Here is a 21,216-nt window from a genome sequence, read left to right on the forward strand (position 1 = left end):
GAAAATTTTTTCTCAAGCAAAACTTAAACATTAATATTTCATAGAAGACTATTATCAGAGCTTTAATGTTTTTTATGCCATTATTTTGGAATGTTCCTGCTAGCAGAGGAAGAGCAAGTATTTCAAAGAATCATAGGGGCTTTTAAGATGAATCTTATCAAAATTAATGACAATTTTCTAAATCTCTTCAAAACACAGCAATACAGAAGCTGAAGTATCCAAATTCCATAAAAAAACCTTACCTTTTCTTTGTTTCCTAGTTTTGTCTCTGTAGGCTGGTGCCATTACAAAAAGACAGTATTTTGTACTTATTATCTTGTCTCAAAGCAAGAGGATAAAACAAGGATGTGACCATGCTCTACAAACAGAAGGAGCTTGTGGGATCTGAATTCAGCATGACATGCCAACAGAAGACATTCAGCTTTCTGTTTTGAACCTTACCTTTGTGAACATTGCCCAAGTCAAAAATCTTTGCAAAGTAATTCATATGTGAAAAGCATTAAAGCTAATTTTAGAGAGAGCAGACTACATCTTCTATCAATCAAAGCATATAGACTGTAGAAAATTTTTTTTCAAGAGATCTCTTCTTTGCCCTAAACTCATACTCACAGGAGAGAATAAAAAAGCATACAGATGGACCAGATAAGCAGAAATTATAACTATCTGAAGGATAAAAATTATCCAGAAACCAAAATGCCCAGCCAGTATTTAAGTGATTCCCTGCTTTAAAGGGCTCTTTGTGTGGACTATAACGAGGGTATTTGGATTTGGCTGCTTACCTTGAACAGTTCAGACTTTAACAAAGCACATACGTATTTGTTAGCCTTCAGCCTTCAAATATAACTCACCTGGGCTAATATGATGCACTGAAAGTAGTCTTTCCATTATTTATTTAGGTAATTTATTTAGAGTATCTTGACTGTGAACCTCAGTATACACTGAAGTGGGAATAATTTCTTTTACCTTTTAGCCAGCAGTTGACCCCAGGACCCTTCTTTTCCCCCTCATCATTTTATTAAGAAAGTGAATTTAAAGCGAAGAGCCACCAACATGTATCTGAACAACTTTCTGCCTCTAAAGGCTTTGAGACATGGGAGGAAGAACCCAGTGTTCCAGACCACCTGTCCAACGTCCTGCTAACTGTACTATGTTGCCAGCTGGGACATCAGTTGTTTCCCAGAAGATACTGATCTTTCCTCTAAAACTGAACCACTGTGCAATATGAAAAAAAATCATTCACCTAGAGTATTAATCAAAATGTAATTTAACTGCATATTTAGTTCATGTGCTTTCTTATATCTAGCACAATCAATTTGCTCTGATTACTTAAAGCATGTATTTAATCCCATAGAATGCTCTGGTCTTATTTATTGACTAGGCCTCAGTTGCAAACTGCAATATATACACATACACATATGTAGTACCTGGAGCACATCAACCTCTGAAAATTATTTATGTTTCTGGTCATTTTTCCATGAAAACAAATCTAAATTACCAGACATAATTATCCAACATATTATATGTGTCTGTCGTTTAAATAACCACACTCTTAGGGGAAAAAGGTGAATTTTCGTAAAGGTGGAAGCTCTCCCATCTTGTTTATCAGGGAAGAAAGGACAGAAAGGTTCACTTGGCAGAGGCTCAGACTAGCTAGTTAGCCACTGTAGTCCAAAAATAAGAAGTCAGGCCTCTAACAACTAAGCAGTATGAAGGAAAAGGGATACAGGAAGAAGGGGTCTTATACCACACCACCATCAGCTAAATTTCTCTGGAGTATAGTAGAAGTTTTAATCCAGAGTAATGCTTATACACAGATCTCACATCACCAGGGTTTCTAATTTTTTTTTTCCTGTGAGAAAGCACATAAATTTTATCTGACAGTGGACTAGAAAAAAAAGGATGTTTATTCTAACAATCAAGCTATGATTAAGTGCAAACTCTGGTGTGAGATACTCTTGCACAGGTCAAGACAGACAACAGAATTCAGGAGAAAGAGCAAGAAAAGTGAATTTTCACCTTCCAAGGCATCAGTAGAACGCTGCCTAAAGACATTTATCTTAAATGTGCAAAACCACTTGAAGGGAATACCTATCAAGTTGAGTATTTACTGAAAAGCAAAGTTTCACACTTGCCAAGCAGATTATCTTCATTTATTATCCATACTTTTGAGTAGTACTACCACTGTTGCACAAGCCTTTTCACATCAGGCCCACACCACAAGACAGGAAACTTGTGTTCAAAGTAAGTCCTAAGATGAATTAAGGAATCTTCTCAAATTATTGTTATCTGCAAAGGAATTATTTTTTTCAGAAAAAGATATCTGAAAAAAGTTAAGATACTCTGCTGTCAGTTTACATTAAATAATGGTCATGGTAATTTCTGAAGTTAGGAAATTACCTTTTGGTGTGGGTTTTTTTCCACCCCCCCGAGATGTATTCACATTGAAAGCTGACATTTCTAAACCTGTGGTCCCTTTTCAGAATCTCAGAGATGCAGTAAACAAGTCCAATTAAACCAAACTTTAAATAATATATGATTCAAGGAAAAGATTTTATTTTAGGGCTAAGAAGTTGATAATAAATAAAGGAATATAATAATGTAATACCAGATGTTCTCATGCACTTAACACATACAGTAACGCTGGCTTACACTGCTGTCTGGACAAATTAAGAGGTATTTGGCAATATTATAAGTTTGAATAGTTTATAGAACAAGAAATTCTTTCTGCTGTTTTTACATTTCTTTTATACAAATTCAAATAAATATTAATACATCTATTTTTTTCTCAGAATTTCTCTTCACTTTTAACATGCCCAATAACTAAGCCACAGTAATATACAACTGCCAAGAAAGATATTTAGAATTATACTTATTCCTAAAAATGTATCATATTTATGTCACATTGTGCAAGCTCTTTAGGTAAAATTAGATTTTAGGAAAAACTGCAGAAAATTTAAACTCATTAAAACATATCCAGTGCAAAGGCCAGTCTAGTCCACATATTATGGTACTGTAATGTAAGCTAGTATAAATTAAATAATAAAACATGCCTATATGATTCTGAGAAAGCTGAATATGTTTTATGTTTTGAAGATCTGACATCTAATATGCAGATTCTGCAATATCAGAATTTTTCAAATCTTCATGAGATGGCAAATGGTAAGACTTTATAAGAAGGCTTTTTTTTTAGGATAACTCACATTAACAGTACTACAGTGGCCAAAAAAGACAAACTATTATAATAGAAATAAATCTGATTAAAAAATTAAATATTCCAATTAACACTGAAAAAGTGTTTGTAATCATTATTTACAATTCATCAATGATACCAGTGTATAACTCCACACAAAGTATACCACTTCCAAGCAAATACCAACTCCTGCATCCCCTTTCGAGGATCCGACAGCAGTATGTTCTTTATGGGCAACATATCAGTTTAGAGAAGGAGATCGATCTGTGGTCCAGAGCAGTTCTATATATGGCCATTTGGTTTGCAAGCAGCGTTTCACAGGAGTGTCGTCGGTCTGTAGCATTGGTTCTTCAAATCCCATAACAACTGCTGTGCCTTCTACATACATGACCTGTCAAAATAAACCCCATTATGTCAGCCTGGTTAGAAACTCTAAGATAAGGTGACTCTTTTCATCACTTTACTAGAAAAATCAAATCTGTGAAGTTTTACATATTTTTTTTTTTATGAAACGGAAGTTTGAAATTGAAAACCCTTAATCTTTGAATGCTTCTGCCTACATTTTGGGGTATGAAACTGCTGGAGATTTCACAGGAGTAATTTTAAGGACTTAACTAAAGCTATTCCAAAGACTGAGTATATACATTTTCTCAAAGGGTCTTTTTTACTTGAAGTAATTTTTTTCTTATGTCTACTAATGCCTCACAATCTTTTACCCTTAATTCTGCTTCAGGAACTAACTTAGAAGCAGTCATGGTGTGTCACATATACCCCTCCTTTCACTAAAGTTGAAAATGAAATAGGTAGTTTTTGTCCTCCCACGAAGTGGTTCCAAAAAACACTGATTTTTGATTCAAGTCTGGACTACTAAAATATTTCATAGAAAATTCCAAACATCTTAATTTAGATGTAGGGTTACTTATAGAAGTTGCACTTTGTGTATATTACATCTCCATTGTCCCTTACAGTTCAGATTCCCTTCTGACAGGTAAGTGCCCTTTTCAAAACACAGAGCTTAAGAGATGTGTTCTGGCCAAGTGATATGCTAGCTCAAGTATATCAAACATCATCAAGGGTACAAAGCAGTTCCCAATCCCAAATGCATCACTTTGGAAGAAAATTATCAAAATAACAGCCTTGTAAAAAGTCTGTTTCAAGTTAGAGTATTTTGCCTGTAACTATATTCAGTTTTGCACACCAACTGTTATTAGGGTTTAATTGTAAATCTTACCTTTTCGTTGTAGTTAGATTGCTTCAGTCCATTGTAATGGTAAACAGTGAATGACTCTGAAACCCTGGAGTCCTAGTAGAAAGAAGACAGTTAATTTCATGGGACGTATACATTGTGCCTTAAGTCTCCTCTCTTTACAACTAGATAGATGCGTTCCAGCAGGAAGACTCAAGGAAACTGTAAAATAGTACAGTTTCTTTTCAGTGGCAATGTTGAAAATTTTGTTAATTTCACCTTTCTCATCAGAAATAAAAAGAACAGATGTCAGTAAACCAAAGGGTAATGCCCCCAAGGGCGACTTTGAACTTTAATTTCAGTACTGACCATGTAGAAGCTGTCCTGATTTTTCATGCAGTAGTCATGTTCACGTGTATTTACGACTGTTTCGATGAAGTTTTTTACCAAGGACCAGATCCAATCTCTGGCCCTCCATTTGAGAGCAAAAAAGTAATTTACACCCATGGCTGCTTGAGTAAACTAATTTTGAAGACACCCGTTCAGCCGAGTTCTAACTGCAAATGTACTGCAGTTGTTGACCTAATGCTTTAATCCTAAAAGGACTGAAAAGCTTTGGATTTAACTGCACCAGGAACCACAAACCAGGTGTAGTATAATCTCTTTTATGCCTACTGGACCAGGCTTCAAACAAAAGCTTATCCCTTTTTTAAGCACATGGAAGTAAAGGCTGGAATGAGAATAGATCTGCTCAGGTTACAGTACATCCATCAGATTACAAAAAGCCCTCATTCATTTTTCTATTCTTGAATGATTCACAAACTATCAGTGTATGGGTCTCTCAAAGCAACTCGTTATCCAGTGGAGGGAGGGTAGCAAAAGGAAGGTTAAGTGGTAATTCTGCTTACAGAAGTGGCTTCAAAGAGGTAAAATTAGGCTTTGCTGGGAAGGAAAGAGGACACTCACTCTTTTCCCTGAGGAAGTTATGCTCACCCTGAAGGAAAAGAAATGCTGTTTTCCACTTCCTGTCCCCTGGATATTAAGAATTTTGTGCAGTTATTGTTCCCCCCAAAAAAGGGCTACTGGGGAATCCAGGAATTCCCCTTTACAGGTGACTGCCCTAAGCAGTAAAGAGTCACCTTGCTCTCTCAGGAATAGCTGAACAGCTTTGAATAAATTTCTTCTAAGCCAGCAGCTTTGAGAAGGAAAGTTAAGATACCTTCCTGCTTTTGAGGTGGAGTTTAGTACTTTCTAGGAGAGTAAGAATAAGGGTTTGAATATTCTCAACAAAGAAGGAATTGAATCTGGATCTCCCGAGCACTAGCTACATGGTCAAATATTGTATAAAGGGGAACACAACAATTCCAATTATAACTGGTATCTGCTATTTACTCACAGTATTTTAAAGAAAGATATTAATCTTCATTTCTGTAGAATTTCACTTTCAGAAAGAATTCTGAACAAGGTGTCAATATGGGTAAGGGCTATTGCTACCTGATCCACAGAGCACAGAAGGACTGGATATTGTATCTATGCCCTCAGCATTCAGTAATGGGAACTGGCAGGTTCCAGTCCGAAACACCTGATGGTTCAAACCGTACTCTTAAGGCAGTAACACTTTCCATATTTTGTGCTGGAGTCAGCAAAAGTTTAGCAGCACAGGCAAAACTGGTGGGAAATCACATAAAGCAGGGAATTAGCACTTCACAGACAGGGCATTGACTTGGGGGCTCAACCACACAGCAGGTAAAGAGTTGCCCCAGCAACTCTTAGCTAGTGGACAGTTTAGGCACAATTATGGAGGATGTGCTTGGCTTTCTGAACTTCATTCTAAGTATCTGAGGCCTAAAATTAAGCAGTGGAGTCTTCCAGATTTGCAAGTGTAATATAATTTTTAGAACAAAACTATATTTAATTGTACATATATTTCCACTTCTGGATAAACAAATGAAAGGAACAAGAAACAGCTGGCAAATATACAATGCAGATATAATTTTAAAAGTCCAGAGAAAATGAACACTAACTCCTTCTTTTTCCTCTGGGTGATGAATAACCTCTTAATGATATACTCAGTCCCTACCATCTTTGGTAGCACAGTTCTAGTGTCTTCTAAATGACCAGACTGTTTCATAGTATAGAACGCTACATCCAAACAGTGCTATACAACCTTCAACAAAAAGAGTCTTGCTGCAGGCATTTAAAAATTAGTTTCACATTTCCTGGGTTGCAAAAATTAGGTCACATAGTTTCAATGACATGTTAGGCTACAAAAGCCTCCAAAGAAGTACTTCTCTCAGGAGCATTTGCATGGCCATGGAACAAGTCTCTGTAAACCTGCACAGAGAGCTCTTATTCCGACCAGCTCCCTCTTCTGGTTTACCACATATCTGTACAAAGACGCTCCTTGTGGCAGGACAGAGGCAGGGTAAGGGTAGGAAAATGATCCAGGGCAAATGGAGAAGAGGAATAATAGAATCATAGTGTGCTGAGTTGGAAGGGACCCATCGGGATCATCGAGTCCAACTCCTGGCACTGTGCAGGACACCTCAAGAATCACACCATGCGCCTGAGAACATTGTCCTTCTTGAACTCTGTCAGGCTTGGTGCTGTAACCACTTCCCCAGTGGCCGGTTCCACTGCTCACCCACCCTCTGGGACAGCAGTGCTAAGTTAACACATGTGTCTCAGTGGTGGTGCTGTCTCAATGAATATATGGAACACACAGAATTTGAAAATAATTTTCGATTACCCTGGCAGATACGGACTTCCATATATGCTAAACATAAGTCTATCATTACTTTTTGTTAAACTGTCACCAACTTCACACTATTAGAGACATACATAAAAACAGTTATAAATATGTTTGTAACCTTTTTCCATTTGCTAGCAACATTTGTAATATTGATTATTGTAAACATTGAGGTCACTTATTCTCAGAAAAAACAAACTCAGATGAACTTTCTGAGTAGGAAACCAGTTCAATTCCATATGCAAAATGATTATGTATTTCTTGAAGATAAATTTAGAACTTATCACTATAATGGAGTTTCCTTCCAGTGTAAAGCTGACAAAATCATGGCCATGTTATGCAAAACAGAAGTCTACCATTTGTTGTGTAATACAGAAGTTATTTGCTGGTCAGCTGTGTCAAAGGAATGGAATACTTATTAAAAATAACTCTTGTGATATTGATGAAAGTGTTTAATGAATCTCAAAGACAAACAGAATAGACAATGCTCTTCAGCAATAAAACTATATTGATTACCTGCTCAGGGAAAAATTCTTGCAGAAAGGGACCCAGCAATATGATGCCCAGTCCTTCTGGGTCTAATTTGGTCTTCATGAGGTTTACACTAAGACAAAAACATTGAATATAAAAGTATGAGTAAGACACTTTTATCTTGCATGACTAAGTTATGCTGTGCTACCACAGTACTTACTGCCAAGTATAGCAATACTATTCTATTTTTAATCGTAAGTGACAACTGCACCAGAATGGCATGCAAGTTGCCAAAACATGGTTATTTTTAAATAAAAGTAATCTGTTGTTTTAAATTAAATAAGTGATAATTCTGAAGGACCACCATATTTGGTAAAATAATTTGAAACCCATATAATCTAAAACCAGGTTTACAGCCCAAAAGGCATTTTGCTGTCTTGTAAGCATTCTTTAAAGATACAAAAACCAGTCATCTTTCAAAAACAGCTCTGTAACTGCCAAACAACCTGTTTTTAAATAGAGATTTGAAAAGCTTCCAAGATTTTCTAAGAACACTGAAATAAATTCAAATTTACCAGATACATTTCATATTTACATCGCATACTTGATATCAAAGAAGTCAGAACCAACAAACAATGGAAATACTAACAATATTAATCCCAAAGCCTTACTACACAACTATGGCATAATTCCAGGTCCCTACAAATGAATATCAATTATAACTCTATATTTCTATTTAAGCAATATATTTCTACAGGCATGAGATCACATCTATTTGCATCTACATGGCCTTTTTGCCTAAGTTACAGGTTGTACCGTACACAAGAACGTCCTCCCTGGGTCAAACCAACAGAGCGCCTTGCCCAGTGTCCTGTTCCTGACCCTGGTCAGTAGTGGGTGCTTACGACAAGAGTACAACAGGGCAAACATACATCCTTAGTTTACCCTCCCCATTTCCAGCAGTCTGCTGCTCAAAGACATCTTCAGTGACAGGCAGTATCTAAAACACAAAGATATATATTTTTCTTTCCATGCATGTGCCTAATTGGCTATGAACCCATATATACTTCTGGTACCTACTAAACTCCACTCAGAAAATTGAAATTGAGCTGTAGATTATGGAAATAAGTATCTTCTCTGTTTTGAAGCTGTCACCTGATAATTCAGTTTGACACCTCTTTTTTTGTATTGTGTGAAGCAAGTAACAATCATTCCCTATTTACTGTGCCAATGGTTGTCTACCTTTTCCAGGTCAAACAGTCCTAATGTACTCCTTGTTTCTCCTTGTACTAATGGCACTCTGTACGTTCAATAAGCCTTGTTGCCTTCCTGATACTCATCTACAATATTCTTTTTTTAAGATGGAGTGAAACGTCAGGCATGTATATAATGGCATAATTCCTAGAAATCCTACTCCATATGTCTGTCTATCACAATCAGTTTAAACCTAAGATCTGTTTCCTGACCAGTAATATCTAGTTCACAGGCCAACAATGCGTATGTAAAATCAAGATTGTTGCTCGGGGGATAAAACAATTTACATTTACTGTAGCGAGACTTCTCTGTTACTGTACCTTCTAGTAACTTCTACTGCTCTCCTGTATATTTTTTTTAACATCTTGAACACTTTTGTATCAGCAGCAAACTATTATACAAATCCCTACTGCCATATCCTCACTGGTGCCACAATAAACTTCACAGATGTAACACAAAGTCCCGTAAAATTCCTCTAATGATCTCCCACCACTATGAAAAATTGTTATTTTTTTCTTTGATTAATTCTTTATCTACAAAAAAAACTTACTTCCTATTCCATGTTTACACATGAAATATTTACATGTGAATTTTCCCCAGACTGGCCTTTTAATCTTTTTCTAAGTGCTATTCTCCATTTGTCACTTCTTATTCTGATACTGTTTGGTACCAGCAGAGTTCACAGTCGTATGTAACCTAAAATAGTTAGGAGAAGAATTCAGGATGCTCCCTAGGATTCTTCAGGATGCTCCCTATCATCTTCCCCGGGGAATATGAAGAACTCACTAGACTTGAATAACTATTTTGGAATACTTTTACACACTGGGGATCATCTATCCAAACTACAGACTTCTTGCAAGTCTCCTGGTTCTGATTGACTCATTTGAATACTATTAGTTTTTATAAATTTATTATTTTATAACTTTGCAGATTAGTCTTCAGAAGATTTTTAGCTCTGCTTTACTTTGTATTTTACATTTAACATTTCATAAATCTAGATTCTTCCCTATTTTTTCCATGTAGGTACTACATCTTCCTTTCAGAGGACACATTTAGCTTCTCATAGATCCCTCTTTTACCACCTAGGTCTCTAACTGCCAAAAGGTGCCTTTTGCTGGGGATTGCAGGCAGAAGGTATAATTTCTAAGGTCTTTTTGATTGTTGTGTGGAAGTATTTTATCCTTTAGACAACCACTTATGTGTCTTCATTTTCAAGTAACTTCCTTTCTTGGTCCTACCACAGCACTACTAGTAAATGATTTGCCTTATTTTTGTTTCTCCCTCAATACACATAGAATACATTATGCAAATCTTAAGAGAGTGGCTCTGTTAGGGTCCTTGGAAGAGGAATTTTAAAATCCATAAAACTGAACGTGATATCCTATAAACTGTTAATTTAATATCTTAAAAAAATTTACTACTCAAGCGAAACTGCAACTGAGGATTTGCAAGATACTGGACTTCAATCCTTCTATTCCTCATTCTCACTGCTCTCAAAGTACAAAATTTTGGATGTTTCAGTGCCTGTTTGAAACCTGCTCAAATTCTTCAAATGCTGTAACAGTTGTAAAAACATTTGTGTTTGTAAACAGAACCATGGCAGTTCATTTTGAAAATGCACTTAAAATCATGTAATAAAATTAAAGCAAGCTATATACTCACTGATGAAATACAAGAACTGTTTAAAAATACAGAGCCATTTTAAGTTTTTAAGTGTGGTCAGTGTACAAAATTCAATCAATTAGGCAGGAGGGAAGATTTAATAAACTTTGACTGTGATACGTTTCAGCTGAGGCTTTTTCATTCAGCAAATGGCTGATGCTGTTCAGCGCTACTGGTATTGCAGCAGAGCTACAAACACACGTGTTTGTGCCTCGGTCTCCTCAGGCACCTGAACCAAACAGGTTATGGATGTTGGGGTGATGATACCGATGGCCTTTGTACTCTCCTGGTTGGGAAGTGCGTGGGGACAAAAGCCTCCACTACTGGTCAAATACAGAGACAGGGTAAAATGTTTTAAACAAGCTAAACCTAGATTGATAGATGTACTGAAATCGGTGCCCTGAAGAGCATCAAATGATTTTTAGAAACAAAAAGGCAAAACGAGACATCTGGATTCTCAGATTAATTACTAGAAGACTAGAAAATTTTACTAAAATCCCATGCAATGGTATTCAGTATTGAATAATCCACCCTTCTAATTCACATCTGTTCTACAGAGTTTTCTCCTTTATAGTTCTAAAACTCTAAGCAGGTCTGACCATATACATCCTGAGATTCTGAGAAGCTTAACACCTTGAATTAGACTAACAGAAATGTAAACAGTATACTTAGAGGCAAGGCCTTTAATTTTACTTTAAAACAAAAAAAAAACCAAAAACCAAACAGAAAAGCCTATATGGAATTTGAAATGTGTGATTTATACTTGTGTTCCACATTAAATAGATAGGACATCCAGGACCAGAACAGAGCAGGTCCTCCAGACAGTAATATTAGGCAATATATTTATTTGAGAGGAGATGATTCAAGGCTGCATATTTCATGGTTTGACCATGGCTTTTCAATATAGCTATATTCATATCAAGTATCAATATTATGACTGAGTCTTCCTATGTCAATTTATATTTGATGTACTATGCACAATAAAATAGGACAGGTCTATGCCACAAATAACCTAAAAGCCACACAGCCAAGTGGAAACAATGCTAAATGAGGAAAGAGGTTTTCTGAAGATTTATTGAGACAGCTGAACAAAAAGGCCAAAAGAAAGCTTTTCAGACCTATTAAACTATGCCTTTTTTCTTTCCCTCCCTTTAAAAAAATATCTTCTGCAGATTTCACCACTTATTGTTACCATGAAACTATGGTTTAGTTTCATGGTATCTCTTTATTTCTATTTTCACTTCTATTCTCCAGAGAACAGCTCAGTAAACTTCATTATACTTTAACATTTGAAAGGAGAGAAAACGGCCTCAATCACATTTCAGATGGCTGTGTGAAGTAAACTTGCAGTCTCCACCACAGCCATTCTGCAGAACAACCCGTTTAGTCCCAACTAAACTAGGCCACCTGTTTACAAAAGGGCAGAAGCATCATTTGTAGCAGTAAGAAAGTTCAAGTACCTAACTCATCTTTCTGAGTTAAGCATTTAGTGGCAAAACATGGTAAGTTTTGACACCAAAAGACAGCTGTTGTTACCTAATGTTAGTCCTGTCTGTCCACATTAGATTCAAAACAAGTTACCTTTTTAATTTGAGAGTTTTAACTCTAATCCTAGGAATCAATGTGTCATTTCTGGAAACAAATTACAATTATAAACACCACAAGGTCCTGAATGGTGGTGGAAACCGAAGTGTAACTGAAACAGTTTCAGCTACAAACGCTGTAGATAGATCCAACGGTAATATAATGCAAATCTGCCTCTGAATACCTTGATTGTTTGGCTCTCCTGTCACACAGTTTCACCCTTTTTAACATACAGAAATACATTCATGACTATCTCCTCAATATATAGTAATGCAACAGGTCTGAGGGTTTTTTGGCTTCTAGTTATCTCTACCAAAGTTAGAGATATCTTAATTTTCATTCCTCCCATTTAATTTAAAGCTGACTTAAACACTTCAAAATAACATTCTGTTCCCAGAATGCAAGATAGGAAGAAAAAATCTGAGTTATGAAAAAAAAAAACACCAAACAACCCTGAAATGATAATAAATATACGGTTAACTGAATCCAGAAAAAAGGCCTATATTATAATTAATGTGGTTAATTGATATTTCTGTATATTTAAATTTTATTATACTTACTATTCAGGATCTGAAACAAGGTCCAGAGCCTTCATTACATCTTCTAACAGAGTGTCTGGTATAAAACCATTATCTGAAGAAACAGCAAAGATTCTTGTGAGGAAAAGAAACAAAATGCTTTCCAGGAGTAAAAATTTCACTCAAAAATACAGACGCTACATATTACATTTACATCTGTAAAACTTGCAACCAAACGGTGGGGTTCTAGAGGGAACAGAGTTTTCAAACACTTCTCTCCCACTGTATTTGACCCAACAGAGTGCAATACAGAAACTGTGGGTTTATCATTCATACACTTAGAAGCTTAATACTTGCTAAGAATTCAATCTTGTATAGTAATCTTCACCTCCACTAAATACCTAGGGACAATAACTGTACATTTTCCCCCTTTTGATTAGATAAAATAGTACCTGAATGTCAGATATCCTCTGTTTTCCAAACCATGAGAAAATTCTCAGTGTATGTTATACACATTCAAGAACAAAATCTCATGAAGAATGAATCACATCAGATCAGTTGTGTTATGAAAGTGTAATGAAGGAGAAATCAAATTATATTTAACTTTATGCTAATTACAAAGAACATTACAAGGTTAAAAAAATGTATGTTTAAGAACTCTAATTCCTATTGCACAACTTCCCTTACTTCAGAAGTCTCAGAGAATTTCTTCATAGTATCATGGAATGGTTTGGGCTGGAAGGGACCTTAAAGATCATTTAGTTCCAACCCCCTGCCATGGGCACCTTCCACTAGACCAGGGTGCTCAATGTCACTTATAGACTGACTACTGTATTGGACATTTCTTAAGTACTCAGCATTTCATTCCTCTCTTAATGAGTATATTTCTATTAAAAATCTTATTTCAGCAAGGAGTACAGCCCTTACCCTCAGGGTCATATGTCTGGAAAACCCTTCTAGCTTGTTCTGAAGGTGCTTCAGGAGCAACAAGGGCCATATCCTACGGAGGGGGGAAAGAAGAAAACCTTCAGAATATTCTTACTTCACATACAGATTACTAAGCCATACTACACCTGATTGGAACCTAAATTAATGAAAATTTAAATACAACAGGAAAAAAAATTAAGGTAATTTGGCAATTTTGCTTTTAGTGACATAAAATGATCAAGAAACACGCTAAAAATTGTGTCACAAATTTCTAGACAAATTTTATGCAAGTATTTTCATGCAGATGTTGTAGCACAAAAGCTAATTGGAAACTACAGTTCCAATCATTCTGTACTCGAGAGCCCCAAGTGAAAAAGCATATGGAAGGAACCAATTTGGGAGGAATTCCTTCATCCTGCTAATCTCTCCTGGTGAGAACAACTTGAAAATTCCTTGCTTTGCATACTGAAAATAGAAACACTAGATTTTTATAGTAATTCAGTATCATAATAATGTAATTTTAAAGTTCCATAAAAATTACTTATTTGGAACAAACCCACTATTTAATGAAAAGTTTTCCAGTGACTTCACAAATTAATAACTAGAACATCTACAGAAAACCAATACTTGTATCCAATACAGTGTATCTTCAAGTTCTTTAAAGTACTTTCAGATAGAAAGACCATTAGTTTCATGATGCCAGATGATGCATGAAGTTGTGCAGTTGTTGACCACACACCCTGTCATAATAGGTAACACTTATGTGATTATATAAGCTACATACATAGACTGTAAAATTTCATAATATGTGATCAACTCTTAAATAATTTAGAATACAAAACATCCTAAGCAGGAGTAGATTTCACTATCACAGTGTATTAAAGTAAACCAATGCAAATAGTTCTCAGTTTACAATTGATGCCATAGCATATAAAGCTTATTAACAACAAAATTATCAGCAATTTTAATATTCAGGATTTAACTCTAAAGAAGGGATAATGGGAGGTTCTTATTAATGAATTAGCAGCTCATGGAGCCAACGTAACAAGAGAGAACTATTAAAATTTCCAGTGGCATGGAAGGATATAACCCAAAGTAACTTCCAACTGCACATATAATTTCAAATGTAAACTCCATATTTCTACTTTGGTTTATGAATATGCAGATCTTTCCATACAATCTTAATGTAATACAAGAATAAAGACTATAATTTGGGTTGTCTACCCTCCCTGCAAATTACCTTGTCAATAAAGTACTTTCTACAGTGTCATGTGATGCAAAATGGATTTTTTAAAGTAAGTTTTCTGCAACTACCAACAATTTTTTTTGATAGTCCAATTGCAAATAGTGTATATTTCCATTGGCATTTTAGTTTTCCAGGTCCTCCAGGTCCTTAGTTATTTCAGTTCACATATGTGTACACAGGAAAAACTTCAGAGATGAAGTCACTGAATGCATTGCCCAATACTGAAAACTCTGTGTCTTTCAACTGAACTTTTAAATACGGTACAGTATCCAAGTTATTACATATTACCACTTTTTGTTCATTAAATGTGATTTACTGATGTTCTAAGCAAGTAGTTTCAGAAGGAAACTTAGAAAAGTTACCTGCCTTGGTAAGATGACCAAAAAGCCCACTCCTCTATCCGCAAAATAATTCTAACTTTTCACTGAGACTATTGTCTTATAAAAAGTTAAAAATGCAATATTTCAATTTTTATATACAAATCCCATACAACCTCTAACTTAGCATATAATTCATTTACACTATTCATAAAGCTTTGAAAGTTCAATTAGTCCATATATTTGTATCCAGGGGGAAAAAAATACCATAGCTCCTTCACGTAATAAAGCTGAAAACGTGACAAACATCTAACAAAAACATAGTTCAGCTGCCCAAGCTGATATTTCACCATATGTGCCAAAATATATTCCCCATCCCAGCCCTATGAATTGTATTTTGATGTAACCCATGCATTGAAAGTTCCATATAAGGGTATCCCATGAACAGTCAATTACAATAATTATTTCCAATACTAAGTACAACATGTCCCAAAAATCATGTTTCACTCGTTGGCTTTTGTGATACACAAACAAGTCATTTTATATTACTTTGAAAAGTTATTCTCATCAGTAGTACCAGTTATTTTAAGATCCCATGTTTACCCTTAGAGGTAAAAAATATTCTTCATAAGTTTTAGTGAAAACATACCAGAAGCTTTCATTCTACAAACCAAAAGCAGAACATAATGGTTAAGCCACACAGAAATCCTGGTTATGAATTTTTACAAAGATTGTACCCTGAAAGACTTGTATAATGAGATCAGCCCTCATACTCCCTCCTTTACAGTTCTACACTACCACTGTTGAGTGATACGTGGAAGAATTATATATTGCAGTACTTTCTTTTTAAAAATTTGCCTAGAGACAATACAGAAACACTTATTATTTATCAACTTTTTAACTTGCTATAATTTAATCAGATCTGGAGGACCGAAGTTTATTTATTCCAGTCTTGTATTACAGAGAAAACTGTGTATTTTTCAATGCTATAATCAGTGGCTTTAAAGGCATCAACTTTTCCAAAATGGTTTCCTAAGAAAACAAGGTTGATGGGATCTCTGTAACTGATTCCCATCTCTCCAGCTGACGTTTGAATCCACTGCCAATTTCAGTTTTACAGAGGAAATGGAGTCTCACAACTGGTTGTTGAAACTGGATGCCAGGCAGGGCATCTCACTGCGGAGTTGGTTCAAAAAGAAATTTGATTTTATATATCAGTAAGGTTCCTTTGGAGATTATCTTTTGAAAGAGAAAAGACACTTAACACAATCCTACTGATGTACTAGGTAACTATCATTATAATTTGGATGCATAAGTCTTTCACACATGATCAGAATGCATTTCAAACTGGATAATGCTCTGAAATAAGAATGTGAAGCTTCAGTTCCTCCTGTGGCTGTAATCTTTCATTTGAAATGAATCTCCACATCCTATGCCAGTATCCTGGAGGACACAGAGGTTTCTTCTTTTTAAAGGTGAGGGAATCCTGCTCCCAAGCCAGAATAGAGGAAATGCTCTTTACAGCCTGAGATAGAACAACCCACTTAACTGAGAATAGATTTGAAGGCAGCTTTACGTGGAGGCAAGGAGCAGAAGTGCCATTTGTATCACCACACATACAAATGAGGTTATGTGTCCTAAAGGTGTCAGATACTTTTTCACTTGTAGAGACTGGTTAAGAAGTAAACCAAAGAGTAAAATTTAACATAGGCTGGCATCAGTTCACAAGTGGGAAAGCTATCATCACTACAGAAGTAAAAAGAGGTTCAAAGTCTTGCAGTGATATAAAATCTAGTTGTTGATTCTCATTAAGATGGAGAAGATTAAATAGAACTTAGGCATTGCTTGAAATTAAATAACAGCTTTATTGCAGGTCTTTCTAGGAGATAATTATCAAATCAAGGAAAGGAGAGTCCTTAAGACCTGAATCAGGAGGCCATTATTACCATCATATAAAGAACAGAACAGGTATGGGAAGACCATAGATTTTGTTTCCTCTCAGGCACCAATGAATAGGTATTGAGATTCCCGAGGCATGAAGTTACTTGTTCTAAAAATACTCACCAACAGTCTACTGTCAATTTAGGTAGACTATTGTAAAGAGTCTGTCTGGAAAGGGACAGAGCTGCAGAATTATGCCATGGCAACAAAGCAAGTCAAATCCTAGAGCCCTAACCTGCAAAGTCTGTCCTAAGGCATTTGATGCTATTTGACATAAAAGTAGTTTGAAGGAGTACAAGTCTGGCTCTGAATAGGCAGATTGCCAATGAAGACTAGTTCAAAACTCCCATTTGTTTTCAGGGAGATCATTTGCACCAATAGTTTGGACGGTCACTGGCCCACGGTTGTAGCAGTGATGGGAGTATCCTGTACAGACTGCTTACAATTATTTTCTTGTGCTGGCCAGTGGAATATGAGATTACTCTGCTACATATTATCTTCTATGAGAGAAGGCATTAAAAAAATGACAAACAACTGGAACACAGCCAAAGAATACTTGAAGGAGTATCAGATTTTCCCCCCTTGAGAGCTGTATATAGAGGAACTGAAGGAAAGGTCCTTGACTCATCTGTCACTATACAAGAACTCTGCAGCCACTTCAGAATGGCACGTGATAAATGTCATATACTGTATCCTCCTCAGCCTTGAAGAAGGGCTAGGAGTCTATCTGGGATTCAGAAAATGCCAAAAGAAAATCCTTTCCTTGAACAAGAGAGGAAAGAGGCACAAAAGGAATTATGCCACACCCAAAGCAGCTGAGTTCTTATCAGGGGTCAGAAAATAAAATACAGGTCTTGTAATTCAGACCAGAAAAAGATGACACAGTTTATATCAAAGGGATAGATGTGGTGGGAGGTGAAGCATTCATGGTAAGCAGTTTGTTGCAACATGGCCGTTAAAAAGAAGCAAACTGGCACCAGCTGCCGTGCTGTCTTGTAAGAGTGAAAGGACTGCATTTACTGGACAGGACCTGCAGTACCTTGCTGAGAACAGAAGAGAGTTCTCAATAGGGCAGAATGAAATGCTACATGTGGACTACTTCTTCAAATCCTTTTTCACCTTCATCCATACTACCCTGACAGAAAAGAGAGCCTACTTGATCCAAAGGTGAGGTGAGGCTGAGGAGGAAAAGCAAACAGAGCAAGAATTAATAACAGGAATCTGAAGACCCTGTCAGCCTACCCATCTGGAAATCTGGGCTTTTAACATACACTCAAGTTATAGAAATCACAATATGTCCTCCATTCCTGTGGGAGAGGATGGTTTAATGAGACAGCCAACAAAAAAAGCCACAGCAGTGCAGTTTTTAAAAAATAAGAGAAACTCAAAGTACAGTGAATACATGTTAACAGTTATATTGCCGAAGATGGTTGTGGTTTAGTTTAAAATATTACAAGAAGGCAACAATTCACTAGTTGACCCATTAAAAAAATAAGAGCTTCTTCAACATGTTCCTTGCTTTGACAGACATATTACAAGACATTATTGTAAATCGATAAAGATTAGGTAGTCTTTTTGTTAGTTACTACCTTGTTTTGCTCAGCAATACAGAACAAAGTCTTTATTTTGAAAGCAAAAATACATTACTGGAATTATAGACAAGGAGTCAGCAAATTTGAGTTTACTGGAATTCTTATCTAATTACTAAATTACATACTACCCTCCAATCACAAGTCTAATCTGAAAGGAGCTTCTCAAATTATCTGTTGCCTAAAAGGGATCAAGCTGTAAGTGGGCAAATTCCATGTTTTACAACTTCCAAAACCTTAACAATATTATTCACTCAGTATTAACTTTAGCTTCTATTATCATGTTACCTTTTTTCCTATGTAAAAAATACAATATCTGTATTTTATACTATTTCTATATCTAATATTATTTCAGCCTATAGACATGAGCTGATTGCTATACCAGCTGTGGTATTAACATACTAGTTCTATTTGGCAATTACAATAAGGATGTCAGGAACATTTGATAGTGAAGTTTAAAGCCAGTGAAGATTTACTGCAGAAATTCAAATCTTCCTAAATACAGTTCTCACAGCACTAAAAGCTGCACTTAATGTTGGAAACCAGCTTACAGTGCTCAGTTTCCCACTTAAACCACATAATTCTCTCTTGGCATGATGAAAACCCTCTGGTTTGCTTTAATCCAGAAATGATGAAATGTTTTTGAAAACAGACCAGATTACTATTTTATAACTCAAATAAGACAAAAGTGTTTCTAAAGGACAATTATTAGCCTGGTTAATTATTCTAACAGTAATATTTTATGTCTTTACGTGTGAAATGTATGAGCTCTATGAAGCAATGAAGAAAGCAAAACACTAAATATTCACAAACATCACAGTTTCACATATTACTAAAACAGTGTTGCCTTTGAGTTTCATATTTGAATGTGGTATTTCAGGTAGCTAATTCCAGCAGCAGCAGAATAGAGCAATTAGCTTCTATGAAAAACAGTATCATTCTTTTAATTAATACAAAAATGGTGATATTTTTCATTAAAGCTAATAAAGCCCATCTCACTTCACACCAATTACGAGCTTTCTTAACTACATGTAGGCAGTGACTGAACTTGTTTTCTAAGTACATCTGTGCTGTTTCAGTATTTCCATATCTAAGTGTCTTATCTATGTCTTTGACTGACAACTTTGGCACTACTCTGTAACATAAAGCAGCTATTTTTAAAGTACATATATAAATGTATAAGTATATAAGGATACTGTAAACAATCCACTGGTAAACGAAAATGGCATTGGACTACCCATAACACAAATTACAAAGAGAAAACAGATTTCATACTCTTAAATAAAACAAAGCAATATTTGGAAAAATGCACTTAAATATTGAAATGAGGTTACTACAGTCTTAGAAACAAACAAATCTATTATTCAGATGTGACTTCTGATGTTATATAAGTGGAGAAGTAAAGACAGAAAATGAAGGTAAAGTCTTAAATATCACTAGATATTCTTCACCTTTGCTAGGAAGAGTTCAAAACTTCCTCCACCACAGATAATCCCTGCCCCCCTCTTTTTTTTGGTATATTTTTCCTCCTTCCATGTTTAGATTTTCAATTCTTTCATTCACATATATCCTAACCTGAAAGTAGAGCTGCCTTATCAAAAGAGGTAAAGATGTTATTCTGTACACAAAAATGTTGCTATTGGTATGAAAAGTCAATAAAGGGATTAAAAACTTATTTTTTAATACTTCTTAAAAAGTGGTTAGAAATGGATTACTAAAGGTCTTTGTGTTTGTACTTGTAAAGGATTAAATCAGATGCTGTATATGGATTCACCCCAATGTTCCTGGGGATTCAACAGCTCTCATATGCATTAAGGTTGTGTGGTTCAAACATCAGCTACAAACCAAACTGATTTAGGTTCCTGCTGTTCATAAAATTATCTTAAGTATCATGACACTGATTCGCTACACAAGTTCAGTCTGTCATGTCACGCATTTCTTAGGCAGTTTGTGAGTTCTGCAAAAGGCAGAACTTGGCATATGGCTTCAGAACAGGACCACAAGAGTTACTATTTTAAAGTATATTTTTATTATTGAAGCATATGGCATGTTGGCAGTCTCATTCACTGTTTCTAGTTCCCTGCATCTATCCCAGTAGGGTTTGGGAACATGGGAATAAAGCAGGCTGAACAAAGAATAAAAAAATATGTCAGCCTCCACTTTCAAGGATACATGGTGCCCCACTCAAAAAGAACATCTGGTCTTCAGACATTTTGGAGAAAAAATATGCATAGAGACAGAAAATGAGAAAATGGTCACAAAATAATTTCCCTGTTGTTTAGCCCAAGAACACTTCACTTAAAAATATCTTTAATAGGCATTCAATAACTATATTTAAAACTCTATTTCCAAAGTTCTGCAATACATTAATGCCTTCAGGACATCTTTTTTTTTTTTTTTCAGGAAGAAAAACTGTAAGGGAAAGAAAGAATCTGAGGAATCAATCTAGAACATGTATTTATAATGTGTGCACAGATTAACAGCCACTCATGGAGATTAATTTTTTCAAACAGGAGATACGACAGGCAGATAATCAGTTCACACACTGGCACTGCTGTTTGCTAACATATTGAATACTAAAG

At 35.7% G+C, this 21,216-nt stretch overlaps 1 protein-coding gene across 1 annotated transcript in view; it reads right to left on the reverse strand.

The window, feature by feature from the left end:
- Positions 1–2,531: 2,531 nt before the first annotated feature.
- The window catches only part of MINDY3 (MINDY lysine 48 deubiquitinase 3), a 44,635-nt gene continuing 25,950 nt past the window's right edge, over positions 2,532–21,216 (reverse strand). Inside the window, exons 11-15 of the mRNA XM_029961864.1 lie at positions 13,542–13,614; positions 12,657–12,729; positions 7,642–7,729; positions 4,422–4,493; positions 2,532–3,581 (exon numbers count right to left, since the gene is read on the reverse strand). Of these exons, the coding sequence (XP_029817724.1) occupies positions 3,432–3,581; positions 4,422–4,493; positions 7,642–7,729; positions 12,657–12,729; positions 13,542–13,614 (456 nt within the window). The 3' untranslated portion in view covers positions 2,532–3,431. The remainder of the gene's footprint in view (positions 3,582–4,421; positions 4,494–7,641; positions 7,730–12,656; positions 12,730–13,541; positions 13,615–21,216) is intronic.

Source organism: Manacus vitellinus, unplaced genomic scaffold (assembly GCF_001715985.3).
Source record: "Manacus vitellinus isolate BGI_N305 unplaced genomic scaffold, ASM171598v3 scaffold_3_pilon, whole genome shotgun sequence".
Lineage (NCBI taxonomy): Eukaryota > Metazoa > Chordata > Aves > Passeriformes > Pipridae > Manacus > Manacus vitellinus.